This window comes from Caenorhabditis elegans, chromosome I (assembly GCF_000002985.6).
Source record: "Caenorhabditis elegans chromosome I".
Lineage (NCBI taxonomy): Eukaryota > Metazoa > Nematoda > Chromadorea > Rhabditida > Rhabditidae > Caenorhabditis > Caenorhabditis elegans.
In genome coordinates, this window is record NC_003279.8 from 3,722,146 (window position 1) to 3,744,230 (window position 22,085).

The 22,085-nt window shown below is 38.6% G+C and overlaps 4 protein-coding genes across 5 annotated transcripts; 3 read left to right on the plus strand and 1 right to left on the minus strand.

Annotated features, from left to right (window-relative positions):
* Window positions 1–4,881: 4,881 nt before the first annotated feature.
* glh-4 (ATP-dependent RNA helicase glh-4) lies at window positions 4,882–9,034 on the plus strand. The gene is made up of 9 exons (NM_058806.6): window positions 4,882–4,920; window positions 4,969–5,615; window positions 5,693–6,706; window positions 6,753–7,145; window positions 7,193–7,495; window positions 7,541–7,625; window positions 7,672–8,013; window positions 8,062–8,365; window positions 8,415–9,034. The coding sequence occupies exons 1-9, from the start codon at window positions 4,916–4,918 to the stop codon at window positions 8,790–8,792; spliced, it is 3,471 nt and encodes a 1,156-aa protein (NP_491207.3). The 5' UTR covers window positions 4,882–4,915; the 3' UTR covers window positions 8,793–9,034.
* A 172-nt stretch (window positions 9,035–9,206) lies between these two features.
* On the plus strand, window positions 9,207–10,795 carry T12F5.2 (RING-type domain-containing protein). The gene is made up of 6 exons (NM_058807.5): window positions 9,207–9,325; window positions 9,595–9,734; window positions 9,781–9,879; window positions 9,938–10,156; window positions 10,211–10,559; window positions 10,607–10,795. The coding sequence occupies exons 1-6, from the start codon at window positions 9,226–9,228 to the stop codon at window positions 10,687–10,689; spliced, it is 990 nt and encodes a 329-aa protein (NP_491208.1). The 5' UTR covers window positions 9,207–9,225; the 3' UTR covers window positions 10,690–10,795.
* Window positions 10,715–18,340, minus strand: larp-5 (HTH La-type RNA-binding domain-containing protein). Of its 2 annotated transcripts, NM_058808.5 has the most exons (9): window positions 18,112–18,340; window positions 16,426–16,613; window positions 15,145–15,333; window positions 14,412–14,548; window positions 14,251–14,351; window positions 14,042–14,200; window positions 12,482–13,774; window positions 12,195–12,421; window positions 10,715–11,558 (listed from the first exon to the last, which is right to left on the minus strand). In NM_058808.5, exons 1-8 carry the CDS (start codon window positions 18,187–18,189, stop codon window positions 12,284–12,286), a joined length of 2,283 nt encoding a protein of 760 aa, NP_491209.3. In that variant the 5' UTR covers window positions 18,190–18,340; the 3' UTR covers window positions 10,715–11,558; window positions 12,195–12,283. The 2 variants fall into 2 exon arrangements, with proteins under 2 accessions (NP_491209.3, NP_871824.3); NM_182024.9 differs by lacking the exons at window positions 16,426–16,613; window positions 18,112–18,340 and having other exon boundaries at window positions 10,761–11,558; window positions 12,288–12,421.
* A 965-nt stretch (window positions 18,341–19,305) lies between these two features.
* sld-2 (Ribosome biogenesis protein NOP53) lies at window positions 19,306–20,502 on the plus strand. Its single transcript, NM_058809.6, has 6 exons — window positions 19,306–19,410; window positions 19,458–19,657; window positions 19,704–19,757; window positions 19,807–19,950; window positions 20,000–20,079; window positions 20,200–20,502. Exons 1-6 carry the CDS (start codon window positions 19,323–19,325, stop codon window positions 20,381–20,383), a joined length of 750 nt encoding a protein of 249 aa, NP_491210.1. The 5' UTR covers window positions 19,306–19,322; the 3' UTR covers window positions 20,384–20,502.
* Window positions 20,503–22,085: the final 1,583 nt, after the last annotated feature.

The following is a 22,085-nucleotide window of genomic DNA, read 5'->3' on the forward strand; positions in this document are numbered from 1 at the left end:
TTTGACGCGCAAAATATCTCGTGGCGAAAAGTACAGTAATTTACGGGCTCGATTTTCGAAAATGTTTTCTTTTCGAAATTTTTATTCGCTTTTCTTAATTGTAAATAACTTCAATTCATGTTCGCTGTCAAAGTTCGAAAATAAAACATTTTCGAAAATCGAGCCCGTAAATCGACACGAACACTACAGAAGTCACTTAAAGAATGACTGTAGTTTTTGCTACGAGATATTTTGCGCGTCAAATATGTTGTTCCATACGCATTCTTAAGATTTGGCGTCCCCGTAATAATTGAAACTTGCGCGTTAAATGTGATGCATTGCGTCGAGGAACCGCACAGTTCGGTATGCATCTTCAACTCTCATATTTGAAAGTAAAACTGTAGAGATTGTTCAAATTATTTCAAAAAAAAAAAATTTGATTTTGGAAATTAATAAGAAAGTTCAAAAAGTATCTTTGCCAAAACTCCAGAGGTTTCTATTCTTTGTAGTATACGCAAGTTTATTGTTTCAAACTTTCAGTGCTTACCTCTAACCTGTTTGCCTACATTCCCGCCTACGGCATTTTCTTGTGCTTTGGCGGTAGGCATGAGTAAAGGCACGTGGTAGGCAGGCCTCCATGCCTATCACACTTACCACGCGTTTAACTTGAAGGACATTTCAAATAATTTTGGTATTTTTGGTATTTGTCAATTTTTAAGATAATGGTTCATTCTACAGGAAATACTTATTGAACTTTTGGAAATTTCAGAATATTCCAAAAGTGAGCTCAGCACACCTGCAGCTTATCCAGCCACAATTATCGTATACTCCACACGGAAAAGAACAATTATCAATTTTTTTGAATTTTAAACTTGATAAACCGGGTTAAAATGGCCTAGTTCTGCAATTTTTTTAATAAAAGATTGTTCCGATTGAATTTTAAAAACAATCTATAATAAATGAATACTTGTTTAAAAAATACCATAGATTTTTGTACACTCAGACGGAATGCACCATGTTTTTAGCGCAAAAAGAAAATCAAAATCGGAAGTTTTTTCCACGGCCAGAATTAAAATTAAACTCGCTCTTGTCAATTCTGGCTCCTGACTTTGAATTACCTAAATTCAGTTCTTCTTCAGCATATATTCTATCTATTTTTGGTGGAATTGGTACAATTTGAAATCATAGTCAATGAGAGCATGGGCGGTAGCTATTTTCAATTCAATTCTCCAATCGTCATATTTATTTTCGGATGTATATTTTGATGGTTTCAATTTGTATATAAGTTACGCCGTTTGCACGAGATTAACGACTCGTACCAATTTCTGATCACTTCACCTTAACGTCATCACACATACACTCACACAAATAACTACCAAAAGAAGACGAGTGCCCTTTTTTAGGAAAACCTCTTCCGTCGGCTGTGGCGGCATCACGGGCGCGCGCGCATGTCGACGCCGAAAAAGTGTACGAAATGGAGGAGAAGGAGGCAGTTTGAAATAAATATTGACATGTATCTCCCTCTCTCTCTCGTTTCGATTCTTTGTCTCTCCTCTACTTTTCCTCTACGTTGGTTTTTCCATTTTCCACACAAAACATAACAAAATTGAGAACATCAAATGACTTTTTTTTTCGATGAAGAGGAAAAGTGAGAAAGACGATAGAATTAGACGAGACGACAGTCACTGATAACTGATTTGGTGCAAAATCTACAGGAATGAATGTGAACACAAATTATAATCCAAAGCAAAAAAATAAAATGTATTATTCAAGAAGGGATGAGAGGCAATTTCCGTTCGGCAAAGTTTTATGTCGCAAATCGGCGAATTGCCGGTTTGCCAATTCGCCGGAAAATTTCAATTCCTGCAATTTGCCGGTTTGCCTGAAATTTTCATTTTCGGCAAATTGCCTATTTGCCGGAAATACTTACTACTGTGCCTTTTTGAAATTTTTTCCAGTTTTCTTTAGGTATTTTCATAGAATTTGCTAACTTTTCAAAATAGATGTAAGAACATTCACAGGATGCGTACAGTTTTGCCCATTGAAATTGAAATTCTGAAATTTCACTTAAAAAATGTGCAAAACCATAATTTGCCGAAAATTTTCGGCAATTGCGGTGTTTCCTGCAAATTGACATTTTGCCGCTTTGCAAATTTGCCGATTTGCTGATTTGTCTGAAATTTTGTTTTAATTTCAAAATACAAGGACTGTGAGAAACTTAAATTTTCAGGTTTTTCGACTTTTAGGAAACTGTGCACAATTTGCAGATTTTCTAGAATGCTTGCCACTGCAAAATTTTATGCTAAAATTTTGATCAGAAACTTTTGAAAAAAAATTTAAAAAAAAAAATTTAAAAAAAAAATTTTTTTTTCAACTTTTCTTCAACTTAAAAAATTTCTAAAAACATAAAAAAATGTGTTTCAAATTTTGAAGAAAAAAAAATTAAAATCTGTAAAGTTGCTCGTAATATTCTAGGGTTCGATGCACCATGTTTTAGGCCAAAGAAAAACTTTATTAAAACATTTGAAAAAGTTTAATCTGAAACGATTGGTTTCAGATTGTCACGTGAATGAATCGTCACCACACGTTCAAATGTTTCTTTATTGAAGAAAATAAAATGATTGGAAACCCGTTCGTCTCTCTCCATCTGCTACTGCCCTTTTCATTCAAAAAAGCGTGACCCGAAGGTGGTGTGCGCATGAATCTGTGCGCACTCATACACACACACACAGGTCGACAACGACTTTCGCTGACGAAGTACCGTTTATCATCGGACGGACATCTTTCAACACCCGACCACCACCACCACCGCCTCCTGCATTCATTGCGTTCTTCAACAATCATTCTACAAGATGACACCCGTATATTAATCATGATGAACTGGTGCCGAAGAGTATAAATTGAAATTTTAAAATTGTGGAGGTTGGGAAAAAAATAGAAGGAATTTTCAGGCCCAAAACTCGGCGTTGGGCTCAAAAATATTGGAGATGAAGTAGAGTCAGTGGGGAACATGGGTGCACGGCAAATCTAAAAATTTGCCGAGCTCGGCAAAATCAGCAAATTTGCCGTATTAAGCAAGCGCGGAAAAATCTGATATTTTGATAATTTATGGAGCACAAAAATTACTGAATTTTGGCTTTCGAATAAGACCTGTGTGGTCTGTCTACATAAAGTTCAAAATACTCAAGTTTCTCTATTTTTGGGACAAAATCAATAATTTCGGTCAGAAAATGATTAGTCTGGTTTGTGGTGTGTGCGTCAAATTTCAAAATTTGCCGAGCTCGGTAAGTTTGGAAAATTTGCCGCACACCCCAAAATGTTAAAACCACTCCTATGGTACTCAAATGACCAATTACCATAGTAAAACTTTTTTTTTAATTTTTAAATAATTTTTTTGACAGTCAGAAAAGTGGCAATTACTCAGTTTTTGCCACTTTTTTTTTGAATTTGTCGATCAAAAAAATTGTTCTTCTTTTGAATTTTATGGCCCACTCATTTTTTTTTAGATATTAATTATCATAGCCACTTTTTGAAGAAAAAAATCGCTATCGTTTTTTCAAAAAGTCACAAAAACGCAGAAATTGCCACTTTTTGACTGTTAATCAAAATTTTCAGTTTGAATTTTTTGCTAGCTCGACACTAATTTTTGTTCAAATTTTACAGAAATTCTCATATTTTCCAGACTTCTCCCGAACTTCACAACGCACAGAATTTTCTCAAAATCTCCGAAAATTTCTAGTTGTTATGTATACTTTTTTACATTTTCATAATTTTTCCAGCAGTGTTATGAAGTTTGCAGAAAATGAATAGTTCAAAAGTTTTCTACACTTTCCAAACGCGTCTTAACTATTTTCAGTAGCTTTTAGAACTATTCCGACGTTTTCAGAGTTTTCAACCACTACCAACGCCACTGTCCGGAACTAATTGTAAGGAATTAAAGTCTGGAAAAAATGGGTTTGAAAATGACTGAAACCGCTTGATTGTGAACCAAAATTACAAAAAACATCTAGAAAGTGAGCAAAACTATGGGAGCTTTCAGGTAAATTTTTCAAGTACGGAATTCTCTGAAAGCTCTGATCTGTAAATCATTAATTTCAAACAAAAACCGATTATTCCAAAATCATTTCAATTATGCAACTCGAACGGATGCATAAAAAAAAGAAAAAAAGCCAACACAGGTGATTCGCCGTTTGTAAAATACTTATGGCCTCCAATATTTTAGATGCATTTTGCAAATCGCGAATTTCTCTGCGGGACCATTAACATTTTAGCAGTATTTTGGTAATCGCGACTCTCGGTGATCGCAATTTGCACAATATTTGCGATTTTGCAAGTATTTTACTATATCGCTGGTGCCTCTCGTAGAAGCGCGCGAACTACATTTCATAAGTAATTTAAAAACCGCGAATCACCTGTGAACTCCCGCCAACCGCCACGCCGTGACCTTCCCACCGCTACATTTACAACATCATGAACACGTGAAATGCACCGCCCAACTTGTAACCAGTTCTGAATTTTTTTTGCTTGTTTTTTTTTTCAAAAAAGTTCGAATTGTCGATTTTCTCAGGAGTTTCATGAATTTTAGTAAAATTCTGTGCCTGAAAGTTTCTGGATTACCGTAAATTATCGTAGTTTGATGTGCAAGCAGATACAATATCTCCTACCGTATCCATTTTCATTTTGGTCTTCTGGCGCGAAATTTTGATTATCATTTTATTTTAGGCCTTTGACTGAAACTCTTGTTTTTTTGCAATTTTATATTTGAAATTCAGCGATTTTTTATCATTATTAAGAAAAAAAATAGTTTTGAGATGCATTTTCAACTTTTCTCGTTGAAACGACAACTTATCCTCTAAACTCGTGCTATTTTTCTGTTCGTTCTGCAAAAATTTTGATTTTCAGGTATAATCAAACACGACTCTGTATCGTATCAACGATGAGGTATCCATTTAACAAACTAGATCATTTGCAAATTCTTATTTTTTTTAGTTTTTCCGATGACGGATGGGGCGCGGAGGCCGAAGTGAAAGTCGCGGAAGATGTTCCGGAAAAGAACGTTCCGCCGCCAGTGGAACCACCAAGAGCTCCCCAAAGTACTGCTATCAAGACGGAGCCGGAAAGAAACTCCGATGAGCCATCAGCTGGATTTGGAATTGATCCGATTACCACTAGCAAGACTTTCGGAAGTCAAACAACACCAAAAACTGAATTCGGTGGAGCACCATCGTTGTCTGGGTTCGGTGGAAACGCTGCTGCTGCTGCTGCAAACAAGACTTCGTTCGACCAGCAAGGTAACGGATTTGGTGGAGCAGCGAAACATGGATTCGGTGGAGTCGGAGGAGCGCCGTCTTCATTTGGTGCTAACGTTATTCCTGTCAACAAGCCATCTCTCGGGCATAAAACAACTGGATTTGGCGGAGAACCGAAACATGTGTCTGGTGGAGCGTTCTCGTCTGCAAATAATTTTGATCAACAAGATAAAGGATTCGGCGGGGCAGCAAGTTCAGGATTCGGAAACGGATCTATGCTGACAAACCAGAAAGTTGGATTAGAGAATCAAACCACTGGAGTCGGTGCAAGTGAAGTTCCTACGAGCAAGCCGTCTTCTTTCGGACAACAACCAGCAGTGGTTTCAGGTAAGGATATTATGAGAAGTCTTGTTTTTATCATCTCTTTTTTTTAAAGAAATGTCTCTTGACGTTCGTATTTTCAGGATTTGGAGGTGCTGCAAAAATGGGATTCGGTGGATCATCCTCGTCTGGATTCGGTGGTCAGAAAGCGGGCGCCACGGAGAGCTCTGGATTTCCAACCAAAGAAACATCTACATCCCAGCCAGGATTCGGAGGAGATTCCAGTACAGGATTCGGAAGTGGTTTAAAAGCTGGATTCGGTGGTCATGGAGCAGGCGCTGCGGAGAACTCTGGATTACCAACGGAAACAACCGGTTTCGGAGGAAAACTCCCCTCGGCTGGATTTGGAGCTTCTTCATCAAATGAATCTGCTTTTGGCCAACAATCTAAGGGTTTTGGTGGAGCAACGAAAAACGGATTCGGAGGAGATTCCAGTTCATCGTTTGGAAGTGGTTCTAAAGCTGGATTCGGTGGAACATCCTCGTCTGGAATCGGTGGTCAAAAACCGGGCGCCACGGAGAGCTCTGGATTTCCAACCAAAGAAACATCTACATCTGGAGGAACTTTTGGCTCTGGTTTCGGAGGAAAGCCGACCTCGACTGGATTTGGTGCTCCATCAACAACAGATTCTTCTTCCGGTCAACAAACTGCAGGATTTGGTGGCGCATCGAAGCCAGGATTCGGTGGAGATTCCAGTACAGGATTCGGAAGCGGTTTAAAAGCTGGATTCGGTGGTCATAGAGCAAGCACTGCAGAGAACTCGGGATTACCAACGGAAACAACCGGTTTCGGAGGAAAACTCCCCCCGGCTGGATTTGGAGCTTCTTCATCAAATGAATCTGCTTTTGGCCAACAATCTAAGGGATTTGGTGGAGCAACGAAAAACGGATTCGGAGGAGATTCGAGTAACAGTTTTGGAAAGCGAGACTCTGGCTTTGGCGGTCCACAAGATCAAGGATTTGGCGACACTGATGCACCTTCAAAATCCGGCCTTGGAAGCTTCAATACAGGAGGTGGAGCTGTCAAATCAGCTTTCGGAGCCGCTGGCTTTGGTTCCAGTTCAAACTTCGGCAATGGAAACACGTTTGGGGAGCCCAGTCAGTTTTTTTTATCCCATGACTAATCTGAAATCAAATTTTATAGGCGACAATCAGCGTGGCAATTGGGATGGCGGAGAGCGACCAAGAGGATGCCATAATTGCGGCGAAGAAGGTCATATTTCGAAAGAATGTGATAAGCCAAAAGTCCCACGTTTTCCTTGCCGAAATTGTGAGCAACTTGGTCACTTTGCTTCCGACTGTGATCAGCCTAGAGTTCCTCGTGGTCCCTGCCGCAACTGTGGAATAGAAGGTCATTTTGCTGTCGATTGTGATCAACCAAAAGTGCCTCGAGGCCCCTGCCGCAACTGTGGACAAGAAGGCCATTTCGCAAAAGATTGTCAGAACGAGAGAGTGCGCATGGAGCCAACAGAGCCATGTCGTCGTTGCGCTGAAGAAGGCCATTGGGGTTACGAGTGTCCGACCAGACCAAAAGATTGTAAGTTAGCTCGATACCTTATGTATAAAATATATAATTTATTTCAGTGCAAGGAAACTTCCTCGAATCGTATGATTTTGTCTTCACGCCAGACGATAAAATGTTTGAAGATGCAGTCAATAACGATGATAAAATCGACTTCGATCAGAAGGTTGTGGCATCCACTGGAAAGGTTGAAATTCCTGACATGGCATCATTCGATGGTTTCAAAATTCTCCCACAAGACCTCCATGATAACTTGAAGCGCATGAAGATGAACAGACCAACACCGATTCAAAGAGCGTCGTTCTTCCCGATCATGCATGGCAACGATGTTGTTGCATGTGCACACACTGGAAGTGGAAAAACACGTAAGGAAGATATCTTCCGTTCCATTTTTAAAAATTGTATTTCAGTTGCTTTCTTGATACCATTCGTCATCAAGCTGATGGAAGAATTTGAGAAAGATCGAGACGTCACTGATGAGAAACCTTCTCCAAGGTAAGAAATTCCGATGAAAAAATAATCACTGTATCTTTATTTTTAGACTTCTCATTGTTGCTCCCACTCGTGAATTGGTCAACCAAACGTTCACTACTGCTCGCCAGCTGACATATGAAACGGGATTGAAGTGTGGATTGGCCTTCGGAGGCTACTCTCGCAATGCCAACGTGCAACATCTGCGTAGTTTCAGTCAGCTCAACATTTTGGTTGCCACTATGGGAAGACTGCAGGATTTCGTGAATGCCGGAGAAGTATCTCTTTCAAAAATGAAATACATCGTACTGGATGAAGCTGATCGTATGGTCGACAGCAACGACTTTGGAGAGGAAGTGAGCAAGATTATCGGATCGCCGGGGGAGCGTACTCAGCAAACTGTGCTGTTTAGGTATTGGCTAGTATTTTCAAGGAATTTTTCAAAATAAAGTGTTTTCAGTGCATCCTTCTCTGAAGATCTTCAATCCGACGACCTGCCAAAGTTCGTCAAAGAGGGTTACACTATGCTGCAAGTCGACAAGTTCGGAACAGCTAATGAAAAGATCGACCAGAAGATTCTTCCTGTGCCTCGAACCGAGAAACGAGACGCGATTTACAAGCTTCTCGGAATTGATGAAAACACTGTGACTCTCTTGCCGGACGCACCCATCGAGAAACAAAAGACGCTGATCTTCGTGAACTCGGTGAAGTTCTGTGACACTCTTGCGGCTCTCATCTCGAGCGCTGGCGTTAGCACTATTTCGGTAATTAAAATTTAGAATTATATGAGCAAAAACAATTTTTCATTTTCAGATGCATAGCTACCAAAATCAAGAACAGCGTGATCGTACATTGGATGATTTCCGTCGTGGTAAATACCAGTGTATGGTAGCTTCAAATGTGTGTGCTCGTGGATTGAATATTGCCGGGCTCGATCATGTCGTCAACTACGATATGCCGGATAAAAATGGCTTTGATGAGTATGTCAACCGTATCGGACGTACTGGAAGAGCTGGATTCACCGGAACGTCGACTGCATTCGTTGACGTGGAGAACGACACGGACATTATTCCATGCCTCGTCAGTATCTTGAACGAAGCCAAGAAAGAGGTTCCAGAGTGGCTCACCGAAGGAGCTGGACATCAGGAAGAAGGTGGCGACGATTGGAATGAGCAGGAACAGGAGTGGTGAAGCACCTATCACAGTTTTATAATTTAATGTTTAAATGTATTTCGTTGCTCTATGACGATTTTTATTCCTGGTATTTGTTTTGTTAGGCCCCTGCGATTCATTCGCCAATTTTTATAAGCCTGAAGTTACAGTGAATAAGTTTATGTTAATTTCAATGTTTTAGTTATAGTTTTATCATTTTTCTCCCGTTCTTTCAGTAAATATATCTGAACTTTTTTTATTGTAATGAACTATTGACTTTATTAGAAGAGTTTCATTTAATGAATGTTACACAAAATCATAAGACAATTATTTGACTAATGCAATATTGACAGATATGAGTCATAAAATATGAATAAACGCAGAACATTCTCTCGACTCCCAATGTATCAATCATTTTTCTTTTAATTCTATTGAGTTAACAATCTTTTTTAGGCAAAATCCGAAATAAACCATGTCTTTGGTGCCAGCTTCATTCTATCAAAATGTAGATATTATTCGAGATGTGAAGTTTAATATGAAGCCAACGTGTTCGATTTGTATGGAAGAATTCGGTAATTTTTGTTTTCTTCTATCTGAGAATATTTCCCATTTTCAGATGCAAATTCTCATATTCCGAAGGTTCTCATTTGTGGCCACTCGTTTTTGTATAAAAAGATTAGTAAAAAACCAGAAAGAATCAAGGAAAACCACCAAAAATCATGAATTTAAGCCGACGCTGTAAAATCATTCATACAAATAAATCCTGACAAGTACATCGTAAATCGACAAACACCAGAGCCGCGTTCTCTCAATTAAACGGATGAAAAATTGAAATATTCAGATGCAATTGTTCCAAAAGATCTTCGTTGTATGACTTGCTCTTCGTGTAAAATGAGTGGATCGGAGACTTCTTTCCACATTTGCCGTGAATGTACGATTCAACATCACGAATACGATATTCATACCTTTATCGATCAGGAGGTAGTTTTCAGTTATTGAAAACAGCCATTCACATAATAATTTTCAGCCTTCAATCCATCCGGACGCATTCACAATCTGCTCGACCTGTGTTCTGAAAGATCACAACACTACTCACCACACTGTCATTGAATATCTTCCGATCAGAGTAAGCGAAACAAATAATCTATTGTACTTATTTTCATTTAAAAAAACCCATATTTCAGCTCAACTACCAGCTCAGAATGAACACAAAAAGTGCGGATGTCCTGAAGACTCGCGTTCACAAGGACTTCTCCGACGCAATGACCATTCTGTCATCGTTGCCGATTCTTGTCAAGAAGAAGGAATGCGAGGTTGCCAAGATAGCGGAATTCATGACAAGAGCCAAAAATACGGAGAGTCTCACTCAAATTTTCAAGACTTTCGAGAGGGAGATGAAGAATGTATGATATAACAAAATTTTTCAATTATCAAATTAAAATAAATAAAATTTTCAGATCATAAAAATTCTGGAAGCTTTGAAAAGAGATGGTGGAAAGCTGAAAGATACCGTGGAACAGACTGTCAAGCGACTTGAAGATGACAATGAGAAGATCGACATAGCACACTGTCTTCAAGAATTTGTCGATTTGAAGGAGCATCTCAAGATTCCAGAAATGGTTCAGATTCCACAAGACACTGATCTTCCGATTATTGACGAGACACTTCAAAAGGAGGAATCCAAAAAATACACCATTGGAAGTGTCATCGTCTCGATTTTCAGTGCAATCTTCAATTGGCTGTGCATGTTCTTCAAATTTATTTCGCAAATGATTTTCGGGACCGGAAGCACTTATTATAAGAATGGTAAGATTCGAATATTGTATTCATGCATAAATTTCATACATTTTCAGTCTCTACTGAACACATCAACCTTCACATCCTGGCTCCAATCTTCATCAATCTCATCTGCATCCTCATCCTCTACGTCTTCTGAGCAATGTTGTACATTTATATTTATCTACCTACTTTGTCAAAATTTTTTATTGTTTCCCATTTCTGACAACGAATTTGAATTCATCGAATAAACCAGCTCAATGACTAAAACAAGTGAAACAGAATTATTAGAGATCCCAATTAAATATTTATAATACTCTCCAAAAAGGTCCCAGATACCAGAAATTGTAAAAATGCGGGAGTCCCGAGAAATGGTTTTTGTGGTGGTGGGGGAATGATTAGGGGGGTTTTTGAAAAACGGAAAAAAATACAATTGAAATGCGGTAAAGCACGTTCGGTTTGGCAACGCAATAATCGAAAGGGGAAAATATATATTAAACAGGAAACAAGTGAAAAATGGGGGGACGGAAAAAACAAACAATCTACGAGTAAAGCAGTTTCGGAGGCTGTGAAAATTGGTGATGATTTGATTTTTTTGTGTGTTGCTGGGAAAATGACCGAGAACAGAAAAGTTGAAATACTACACGGATCAAGAGATAGGACAGACAATGAGGTGTTCGATATGGAAAATAACTACAGAAACGGGGATGGATTGGATCACACGTCGATGGGAAGAGAGTTGGTTGGTTTTTGTGTTGATTGATTGATAGTCAAGAAAAGAGAAATGTTAATTATGTTTGGGGCAGTTTTTGAATAGGTTCATAAAACTAGGGGAAAAGAATGTGGAAAAGCAGACTAGAAGGATACACGAAGGCCTATTTAGGTGTGTGTGTGTGGAATGATAAAAAATTTGATTAATTAATTCATTTTTTGTGATTGTTCTGATATTGTTGTGCCTTTTCAGCGTACGACGTCTTTTTCTCCGGAACGAGTTGTTTGATCTTTTTCAGCCGACCAGCAGCTACGGAACTGAAAATTAGAATTTCAAGGAACAATAAGAAATTAGAATTTCAGAGCTTTTGCATTAAAATACTCAAAATAGGCTGAAATTCACAGAATATTGTTGAAATTAAATTATCGAACCGTGAATTTTGCAAAGAAAACGACGTCGCGCAGAAAAAGAGGAGGGGCGTAATTTCGCAACCCCGTGGCACAGTTTTTCCTCTGACTTTTCGCTCGTTTTCAATTGATTTTTTGTTGATTTTACTCAATAAAGTTCAGATTTTTTTGTTTTATTCCCCTTTTTTGAATGAAAATGGTATCCAATTTAATTCTGATAAAATTGTGAAGATATTTCATGTTTTTACAGCTATTTTAGCATGAAATATCCTCACAGTCTTACGAGAATTGGATTAAATAAGATTTTCATTCAAAAAAGAAGATTAAAACAAGTAAAATCGGCACTTTATTGAAAAATATCAACAAAAAAGCAATAGAAAACGAGCGAAAAAAAGGAGAAAAAACCGTGCCGCGAAGTTGCGAAAATACCCTCCGCCTCTTTTTCAGTGTTTTTTTTTGCAAAATTCACGTATCGATCGTTTGATTTCAGCAATATTTTATGAATTTCAGACTATTTTCAATATTTTTTTTCAATTCAATACACACCTTTTTTATGGCACAATACCAATCACAACACAAATCACATGACAACGATAATAACGATTGTCGGATAGAAATGACAACGTCGTCATCATCTACCTGAACGTCGGTTTTTGTGGCGGCTTCACAGGTTCCACCTTCTTTGGAAGTGAAGGGAAAGCAGTTTCTTCAAAGGAAAATGGTGATGGAGCAGCAGGTGCTGGAGAAGAAGCTACAACGACGGGCGGGGAGCGCTGAAAATAATGAATTTAATTTGTGGAATTTTTGAATTAATTTTTCTTTTCAACACTTACCACTTTGATTTTCTCCGCATCCTTCTCCACAGCCGAATGATGATTCGTCTCAATTTTCGGTTTTTGCGGCAAAGGTTCTGGCAATGGAAAATCGTCAGTTAGAGCTGGCTTATTATTTTCCTTCGTTTCCACTGGTTTTGATGGTTCTTGCGGAGCTTTAGATTCAGAAAATGCCGGTCGCAACACGGGTGGAGTGACTGGAGTCGATGGTGTCAATGTATTAGTTGTCGTGTTCGTTGTGAATGATGTTTCCGAACTTTTTCTTCTCCGGTCAAAGTTTGGTGCAGGCCATACTGGAGGCGGTGGAAGATCCGTTGGTGTAGGAACATGATATTTCGGATTGCGAACCGATGTTTGTGGAGGTGTACTTGATCCAGAGTTAGTCGGAGTTTCGACAGCATCCGGAGAAAAGTATTTGGAGCTCGTACTCGATGAGGAAGATGATGATACAGTTGGACGATTATTATAGCCATTGTGCTGTTGTTTACGTTGACGGGTTTGCCCATCATTTCCCGACCACCAAGAATTGGAAGATTGCCCATTCTGATAATGATTATGATGTCCATTTTCTCCGTTTTCACGTTGTTGACCATTTTGATAATGATTCTGTCGATTGTTATGTTGCTGATAACCATAACCATTCGTCGTTGCTCCATTTCGATTGTTTCCACGCCATCGGCCATTACTCCCATTACTTTGCCGTCCGTTATTTTCACTATAATTATTCTGGAATCTTCCACCATTACCACCACCACGAGAACGCCATTCATTTGAATTCGAGAAGCTGCTACGTGACTCATAATATTGATTTCCACCATTCCTGCTTCCATTGCGATTATTATAATTCGATGTTGTGGTGTGAGTGGAGTTTGACGAGGCAGTCGACATTTCATCATAGTTCCGTGGCGTCGTCGAGACACTTGATCCGTAGTAATATGGTTGTGGAGTATTTTGAAGCAGAGGTGGTTGTTGTTGCTGCTGCTGCTGCTGATGTTGCTGATGATGCTGTGGTGGTAGAGGAGGCACAGGAGGCATCGGAGGATTGTATGACAAGCTGTTTCCAGAGAAGCGGAACGTCGGTGTGATGTACTCGAAGTGGCTCGAAATCGGGTCTCCAGGTCGGTAAGTGGCCACAGGTACAAACCCATAATCAGAAAGCGTTTGCCCCAACTCTCGAAGATGTACTGTGCCCTGCTCGCCGTTGCCCAGTGTCGTCATTTGTCCATTCTCTGAATGTGGCGTCTCTTCTGGTGGGGGAGCAAATGTCGAAGGACCGCAAGTTTTTATACGTGCCTTAAAATTTTTTGCTCGTTTTTAGAAATAAAATTCAAAAGTATACATAGCAGCATGAGTGGGGATTTCGCTTTTAAAAAATTAAAAAATCATTTTGGAATTTTAAATTATGATTGGAAAAAAAATTAAAAAATCGTTATTCAAGTTGGATTTTTCTTTCTTTCGCGATTTTTCGGTGTTTTTTCCATGTTGTTTCTGAATTTAAGACAATTTTGGATTTTTTGAAGCAAAATCCCCATTCACGCTACTCGAAGTTATTAAACTTACACAAACTTGCTTCTGTGTTATTTCATTTTTACGGTGTTGCACGGCAACATAGGCAACTTGAGCGTCCAACTCATTCTCGTAGGTCACGTACCAACCATCATTAACTCCATACTGTAGATCAGTGTACGGTGGTCCATCTGCTATTAATTTGACTACTTCCTGAAAAAAAGAACCGTTCATATTTTGAATTCCTCGTACAGCTGACTCACTTCTCGATGCGTTTCCGGGATTTCTCGGATTAGCATTACTTTCCGCTTGGTGATAGCTCTGACCTTCTCAAACTTTTCGTCTAATTCCACATTTGTTGATTCTGCAAAACATAGAAAATGAAATTGAAGCACTTCTTGCTGGATCATATAATCTCACATACCTTTCAGCGCTTCCACAATCAAATCGACATCCGTAGTCAGCCGCATTATTTTCGGGAAGCCAGCAAGGACATTGATCGGCACATAGTTGTCCGAATCCATTTGGCATTTCAAATATCGGTCCGAGCTCAGATTCTCTCTGAAACGAAACAAAAAAAAATCAGTTGTTTAATCTCCATTTCTCATGTTTTATATAATTTATTTTCTGCCTTCAAAAACCACTAAAACATGTGTTTTTCTCCGGATTGACAGCCGGCATGTTCACTTGTCCTTTGGTCTAAGATCAACTGAGCGGTTTTTGTTGTAAAATAATATAATTTTTAAAACAACAAAAAAAGAATTTTTATGGTGGGCAACATTTTGAGAGAACCAAGGGCAAAAAATCTGAAATTTCGCCAACTTTTCCTTGTCACAGCGACTGCTGGAACATAGTTTTTATTAAATTATCACCTTTTACACGTTTTTATAGTTTTTCTTGCGGTTATTCGTTGATTTTAAGCACATTTTAAGTCGAATGTGAGTAAAAAGGATGATAATTCAATGAAAATTATATTGCACCTGCTGCGACAAAGGAAATTTGGTGATAATTCAGATTTTCGTGAGTTTTGGTTTTTTTTCTTCGAAATTTTGATATGCCATAAAAACTCGATCAATTGAGCTTATTTTCAGCCTGTTTCACTATGAAACTAGTGAAATTTCGAATATTTATTAAATAAAATCGGCACCGGCACTAACCTGGAAAAGTAGTACTCCAGTTGATTCTTCAACAGCTGCTTAATCTCTTCACGACTCAACGGTGGTGGTGGTGGAACTGCTGGCACAAACTGATTCGTTGATGATGATGAGGGCATCGACATCCCCGAAGAAGGTCCCGGCGGCTGGGGGCCGATCATCATGAGTGATGATTTACACTCACGATTGAACCTGGAAATAGAAGAAATTATAGACGTGGTGGAAAAGAAGAGAAGACAACGAATACAACGAAACGGCGAAATCAGAAGAGTGAATCGATTTTAAAAGCTTCTTGTATATCTTTTTGAATCCTAATTAGTGCATTCGGATGGGATGAAGAGAAGAAGCTAAGAAAAGTGAGAGAAATAAAGAACTGACATGCTGTTTTTGATTATGTTTCTCTCCATCTCTCTCTACTTTTCTTATTCTTCTTCTTTTTCGTCTCGGGATTGAAAATACGAGGCGTACGAATGAACGGATGAATGGTGTCATTTGTTTGGGTTTCAGATGTACAGAAACAGGAGTGATGCGTGGGATGTTTCGGAATGGATAAGAGAAGACGATGTCCCGCGGAGTCAGAGCGGTGTCACGCAGTCTTCGGAATGCTTTTCATACTGAGACAATTCGAGATTCTGGGAATTTGCTTTCCTTATTTAAAAAATACGTTTTTTTTGAAAGGCGAAAACTAGTTTAATCAGCAGAATTTTTTTGAATTTTTGTTGTAAAAACTAGGCTTTATCGACATAATTCTCCATTTTCCCATCGGGGATCGCATCAAAAAAACGAAACAAACCGCTGGAATGAGGAAGTAACACAAATTATAGCGATCATGTTGTACGACGACGGCTGTGTGATCTGGTCACTTTGGAAAGATGAGTGTAAGGCGGATGAACGGGCGCGGCGACGAACAAGCGGGGGGGGGGGAAGTAAGCGCGAGTGAGGGGCGATGAAAACCACTTTTGGACAGAGGACAGGGGGACGAACTGTGAATGATGGTGTGCCGAGAAAGGAGATGCGTTCGCGATCGCACAGAGAGCGAGAGCCAGCAATGGAGATGATTCATCAGTCGATACGGACGTTATGAGAGTGTACACAGATCCGAGAGAGTCCAGAGAGAAGGGTGGCAGCTACGCACGCATCATCAGGAACAAGCAGCAGAACAGTTTTTTTTTTGTTGGGACGAACATGAAATAAGATCATGATGCAACAGAAAAGAAATGATAGTCGACAAAAGCGATTTTTAAAAAAGCAGCAGCAGCAGCAACAGTAGCGACGTTCGCTTACCAATAAGGAAGTGGAGGTGGTTGGGGAATACCGCTGGCACCCGACGCTGATGTCGACGGTGACGTGCCTGGTGAGTGGGCGTTAGATGTTCCCACAGAGGAGCCTGGTGAAGATGTCTTCTCCACTGCCACCTTTCCATCGAACTTTCCCACCATTCTTTCAATTTGTGACTTGTCGATTTGGATTGCCTATAATCATAATCCGTATCTTTACTTTGAATGCATTAATTTTTTTGGCATCGTTTTCCCCCATAATTTTGAAAATTAGCTTGTCCTACGCCCACTATGCGAACAATTAGTAATATTTACTCAAAAGTTTTTGCAAAAATTAGAATAATATTTTCCGGACTTGATCAAGCACTAATAATATCGTTAAATCATTAAAAACCCTGCAACTCAAAGGCTGTTGCTAATGATAAGAGTGTGCAATTGATTTTCTGGGAGGGACGCGAAAAATGTGGCTTATCAGAGGTGAGAAAATGGCAAAATTCGTGTGTGCAAAAAATCACGGAAATGACGAATTTCGGGGTGGCGGAAGAGACTGTTTCGTGGAAGAAAATAATGATTTCTCAATAGGGGACGGGAAAAGCTTTAAACAAACTTTGACCTAGAACTTTTTTTTTAATTTTTAAAATTTAAACTTGGAGTAAAGTCAATTTCTAGAAATTCCCGAAAACTAAAAATTCGACGCTGTACAATTCAAAATAAGAGAAAAATTCATAAATTTTTTGTGGGTGCTGTCAATGCGATACTGCCGTTGGAGACACAAAGGAGAAAACATAGTAGGCTGCGGGGTAGCTAGCCTGAGACACGCATAAATTGAGATGTGATGACAGAAGAGGTTAAAGGTGTGCGCGTACATACACATACATTTTTTTATGTCTTTGACCCAAGAAGGACCAGTTCTGGAAACACAATCGATCAGAAGCGACAAATATGCCGTTGTGTGAACCTTCGTGACGTCACGGGAAGAATTGTTTTGGAGTAATCACATTTTTTCCTCTATTATACATTTGTCTAAATTACGTCAGAGTCAGAAAGGAAAAAAAAGTTGGTGCCTATTAATTAAACATCATAAAGATTTGATAATAAATATATACGTCTATTTTCAGAATTCAGTGGCAGAATTCAATGGCAGAATGGGGCAAGAAGTAGACAACACACGGGAAAACTCTACGAGAAATATATCCAGGCAGGTGCAATTCAGCTGCCAGAATACTTAAAAAGTACTTTGGAAACTGTTATTCAAACGGGGGCTTTGCGTCATACGTTTTTAAGCGAAATATACTTTTTGCAGATGCAGAAAATGAACTTTTGAGATGATTCTTCCAAAATATTTCAGAATTATTTTAAAATTGAGAAAAAAAATTATCTTTACTCAAGGAAAGCACGGAGTATTTCTAAAAATTATTTCAAGCAATATTTGAACTCTCCGTGAAATATTATGGAGCGCACGATATACGACTTAAAGAAAAGTGAAACGAGATCCGGTTTTTATGGTATAGGTGCGAAGACTAAGTGAAAGTAGACGTAGAAGTAGCTGACACTTTTCGATAAAAAACCCCTACTAAAATGGGGTTTGTTAACTTTTAAAGTAGCCATTTTATTTTTCTAGTTACATACAAATCTTTAAAGGAGTGTTTCGTTACACAGAGGCACGCCCGAATGCAAATTAGATGACACAAACCTTCTGAACGACAAAGTTTCGCGGTGACACTTCTGTGCAAATGTAGAAGGCGTCCGAGTCGAGCTCGAACGTGTCCATCTCCGAAAAGGGACGTCGACGCCGTGGAGAATGGTGAACGAAGGAGAAGAAGTCAGTATCACGTCATCCGACTTATGGAAGCGAATGGAGAAGTGGGTGGTGGAGAAGAAGGAGCGTAGAGAGGGGCGACGGGCGCAGCAGCAGTGGCCAGACTCTTCTTCTCTGACCGTGTCGTGTCAGCCGGTTTTGTGAGGGCAGAGAGAGAGAGAGACACGTTGAACGACACAAAGAGACGGAGACAACGCAAAAAAAAAGTGAGAAGGGGAATGTGTGCACAATATGGTACGCAGACGACGATGTGAAAAATGGAGGGACGAATGGCAGGCAACAAGAACTGGGAAGAGGAAGAAGACGCGCTTCTCGATTGTTTTTTCTAGAGCGAAAAGCCTGGAATATACTGAAGGCAGCGGACGGGGCTCTCCTGCCATCATTAGGGACCCGCAAGAGAAATGAAATAGAAAAGCAAGGGAGATGGAGAAGAAGTATGGAAACAGAGACATATCCCTTTTCAGCAATTCTTCGATTAGTTCGACAATTTCATGGAGCCAAGGTTTTGGAGTGGAGAGAAAGTTGAATTCAATGAAAATGTCATTCGGCTAAATATTTGATAGAGGAAGATGATGTTAATGTTAAATAACAAATTATTTAGTACAATTCAAGGAATACAGCTTCAAATTAGTCAAATGTTTACAAACTTTACAATAAGGAGTTGAATTTAATTAAAAACCAAGTAGAATTATTTAAAATTTTATTCCTAATATGGAATAAGCACGCGTTTCCTAATTGACAGTTCATATTCTCTATTCATATTATCCTATTCAGAAAATTTCATCAAAATATCAGTTTAAAAGCAAGAAAATACAGAAAAAAGGCTACAAATCTGGAAATTTTCAGATAAAACGTGGAAAAAATATATAAAACAGAGCTGCGATTCAAAGCAAGCGCTGGAAAAGTGTGCGGTGGAGCGCACTTGCCACACATTTTTGGCGCGAGTTTTGAAAACAGCTCCTGGTTTTTTGGTTTTTGCTCTCATTTTCTCTATTTATTTTCTTATTTTCTTTGTTTTCACATGTTTTCTGCCGAATCTTTTCGATTTCAAATTAAATTTTTAAATTATTTTCAGCCCGAACGTAATGGAAGAGTGGAAAACGTCTTTCCGAGAGATTTATGGAAGATCACCAACGGCAGGAGATATTTCTGTAGCTCCGAATCATATTAAAGGTAATTAATGGAAAAAAAAACGTATTTACATTAAATTATTATTTCAGCTATACTTCAATCTGAAAAGAAGGAGAATGACGAGAAAATCGAAGAGAAGCAAGCGAAACGTGGAGTGAAGCGGAAGAATTTCGAAATGAAAATGATGGAAGGCGAGCAATTCAGCCCTATCAAAAAACGAGTTAATCTTAATCAGCTCGGCTCGGAAAATGATAAAAATCCAATTCCACTGAGATCTTCACCCAGAAAGGTTGATATCGCATTAAAAACTGCTGAAATTTAAAATAAAATTGCAGAAAATGATTGCGATCGAAGTTTTGCCGGAAAAGAGCATGGTGTCGCCTAAAAAGGTTTGAAACTTTAATAATCTTTATAATAATAAAATAAACTAAATTTCAGAAGCCAGTGGGATCAGTTCCGTTCGAATTCGACGACTTTTCCCCTGTGAAGTCATACTCCGCGAGCACATCAAAATCTGCCGTTAAATCTACGCTAACACCGATCAAATCTCCAACAAAACGCGCTTACCAGAGACCATTGAGGGTTTGTTTTATTTAAATACTAATTTAAAATTTCCATTTTCCTATTTCAGGATCTCAAAATGCTTCTCTTACCAACGCCGGAAAAGGGTCAAGAAGTTGAAGGTCCGGTTGAAGAATTCGATGATGAGACGTGAGTTTTAGATTTTCATTGAAATTTCGAGCTTTAATTTTCGGAAATTTGCAGATTCCAGGCTATTTTAAGCATTTTTTTGACACATTTCATGCAAATCAATCTATAATTTTTTTTCAGAAACGAAGATGTTGCCAAAGCACGTTCCTACAATCCAGCAGCCAGAAAACTCGGCGGTTCATCAAAAAGCGATCAAAACTTCCAGAAAATCAATCTGAGAAAGAAGCAATTCGTTCGCGGAAAAGTTACCGCAGAGCAGAAGCGAAAGTTGAAGAGAAAACAAATGTTCAAGAAGAAGTACTGAATATTCTAATTTGTCTAGAATTTCATTTTTACATTATTATTATTCGGATTTTTATGTATTTTATTTTATCATTCACTTATCGGGTTTTTCAAAAACCGCAATAAAAGTTTTAAAGTTTTTTTTTTTTAATTGCGTTCTGGGGCAGGAGAACTAAAGCTTCAACTTTTTTCGAATCGGAATTTTAGGGAATAAAAATAGAGTGCATTTTTTTTTGGTTAAATTCATATTACAGAGATGAAATATTGATATTTTGCACGAAAATACTGTACTCGGTCTCGAAGCGACCGATTTTTAATTATTGCAAATAAGTGTGCGCCTTTAAAGAGTACTGTAGTTTCCAATTCCTAATTTTCGCCAAATTTTCATCGATTTTTCATAGTTTTTCTCCAGGTTCTTCAAATTTTTATGTATATGTTTTATGCATTTTCACATTTTTTCGATAAATTTTCAAGAAACGGGGGACAAATTGAGATAGTCAATTAAAATATGGCAGCAACAAAAAATTTCCAACAACAGTACCCTTTAAAACCCGGTCGCTTCGAGACCCGTCTTTTTACATTAAAATCGCAAATTTTCGCAATATAATAAGCAGATTTGCAAATATTTCAGGGTTTTTTAGATTGAAAATAGTTTTGAAAGAGGAAAAATCTCTATTCAGACTTCCAACTTGAATTTTTTTTCTAATTTTTCAATTCGATGCCAAATCCCTTCAACAATGTATATATACAGCAATGTAACCGATAATGTGATATTATCGGTTAACGATTCCAGTTGATGTTGAGGATGCCGATTTGATAGCCAACCGATCGGAGGATGTTTTATGGCTAATTACAGAGAAACCCGCTTTTTTTCTGATCACATTTTACTTTTAGTTTCGAAATGTTCTCCAAAGCATTTGAGAACTTTTCCTAAAGTTCCATCCTTTCCACAACTTTCAAAAAAAAAATCGAGTTTCTGAGAGTTCTAATTTTCCAAAAAATAATTTTCGAAAGCTGGAAACGTCAAAATAGGTTCTCAGTCTATTTGGTCGTGCTCTCATGGTAGGCAGGTCGACCTTGATGCCTACCTACCTTATAGTTGCAGATCTGATATGTGCACAAATGATTTAGGCACAAGACAAGCACAGTAGGCGAAACTCAAAAGCAGACAGTTATCCATGTTTGTCCTTACCTGGAAGTTAGCGCATCCAATTTTTTTTAGAAATGTGTATTTAAAATTGTAGATTACTGAGGCGATACTGTAGTCTTTGTCAATTTCATGCCTGTGTGTCTAAGCTGCCTACGAAGGTATGTAGGTACAAGTGTAGGCAAGAGGCAGGCATGTAGGCATTCTAAGCTTTAGTAAGTTCTTTTACGTTAACTCGAAATAATTGAATTTTCCCTGTTTAGTTTTTATTTGTTGGAATTCTTTATTTAAATAGCCAGAGCACCACGGGATAACATATTTTTGTAAATTAACTGTTAATAATAAAAATGTCTCGAAAACAGTTGAGAATACAGCCATAGGCACTACACCTACCTCATTCCTGCCTGCCTATAAAATCTTACCGTAGCAGCCTTCGTTTTTCGACTACAATTCTTTTTTTTTGAAATTTTCTGAAAATGGTTCAGTTTAGACGGGGACACTGACCCATTTAGTCGATCAGTACCAAGATGGAAGAGCTTTCCGCGCTTGACGGCCACGTTCTCCTTTTATATGAAAT

Coding starts and splice junctions, on each gene's coding strand:
- T12F5.2 (NM_058807.5), top strand. CDS start 9,226: ATGTCTTTGGTGCCAGCTTCATTCTATCAAAATGTAGATATTATTCGA. Junction 9,326..9,594: donor GATTTGTATGGAAGAATTCG/GTAATTTTTGTT, acceptor TGAAATATTCAG/ATGCAATTGTTCCAAAAGAT. Junction 10,157..10,210: donor TCGAGAGGGAGATGAAGAAT/GTATGATATAAC, acceptor TAAAATTTTCAG/ATCATAAAAATTCTGGAAGC.
- larp-5 (NM_058808.5), bottom strand. CDS start 18,189: ATGGACACGTTCGAGCTCGACTCGGACGCCTTCTACATTTGCACAGAA. Junction 15,334..16,425: donor CCACCTCCACTTCCTTATTG/GTAAGCGAACGT, acceptor TTCTATTTCCAG/GTTCAATCGTGAGTGTAAAT. Junction 14,352..14,411: donor GATTGTGGAAGCGCTGAAAG/GTATGTGAGATT, acceptor TATGTTTTGCAG/AATCAACAAATGTGGAATTA.
- glh-4 (NM_058806.6), top strand. Junction 5,616..5,692: donor ACAACCAGCAGTGGTTTCAG/GTAAGGATATTA, acceptor TCGTATTTTCAG/GATTTGGAGGTGCTGCAAAA. Junction 6,707..6,752: donor AAACACGTTTGGGGAGCCCA/GTCAGTTTTTTT, acceptor CAAATTTTATAG/GCGACAATCAGCGTGGCAAT.
- sld-2 (NM_058809.6), top strand. CDS start 19,323: ATGGAAGAGTGGAAAACGTCTTTCCGAGAGATTTATGGAAGATCACCA. Junction 19,411..19,457: donor AGCTCCGAATCATATTAAAG/GTAATTAATGGA, acceptor TTATTATTTCAG/CTATACTTCAATCTGAAAAG. Junction 20,080..20,199: donor GAAGAATTCGATGATGAGAC/GTGAGTTTTAGA, acceptor ATTTTTTTTCAG/AAACGAAGATGTTGCCAAAG.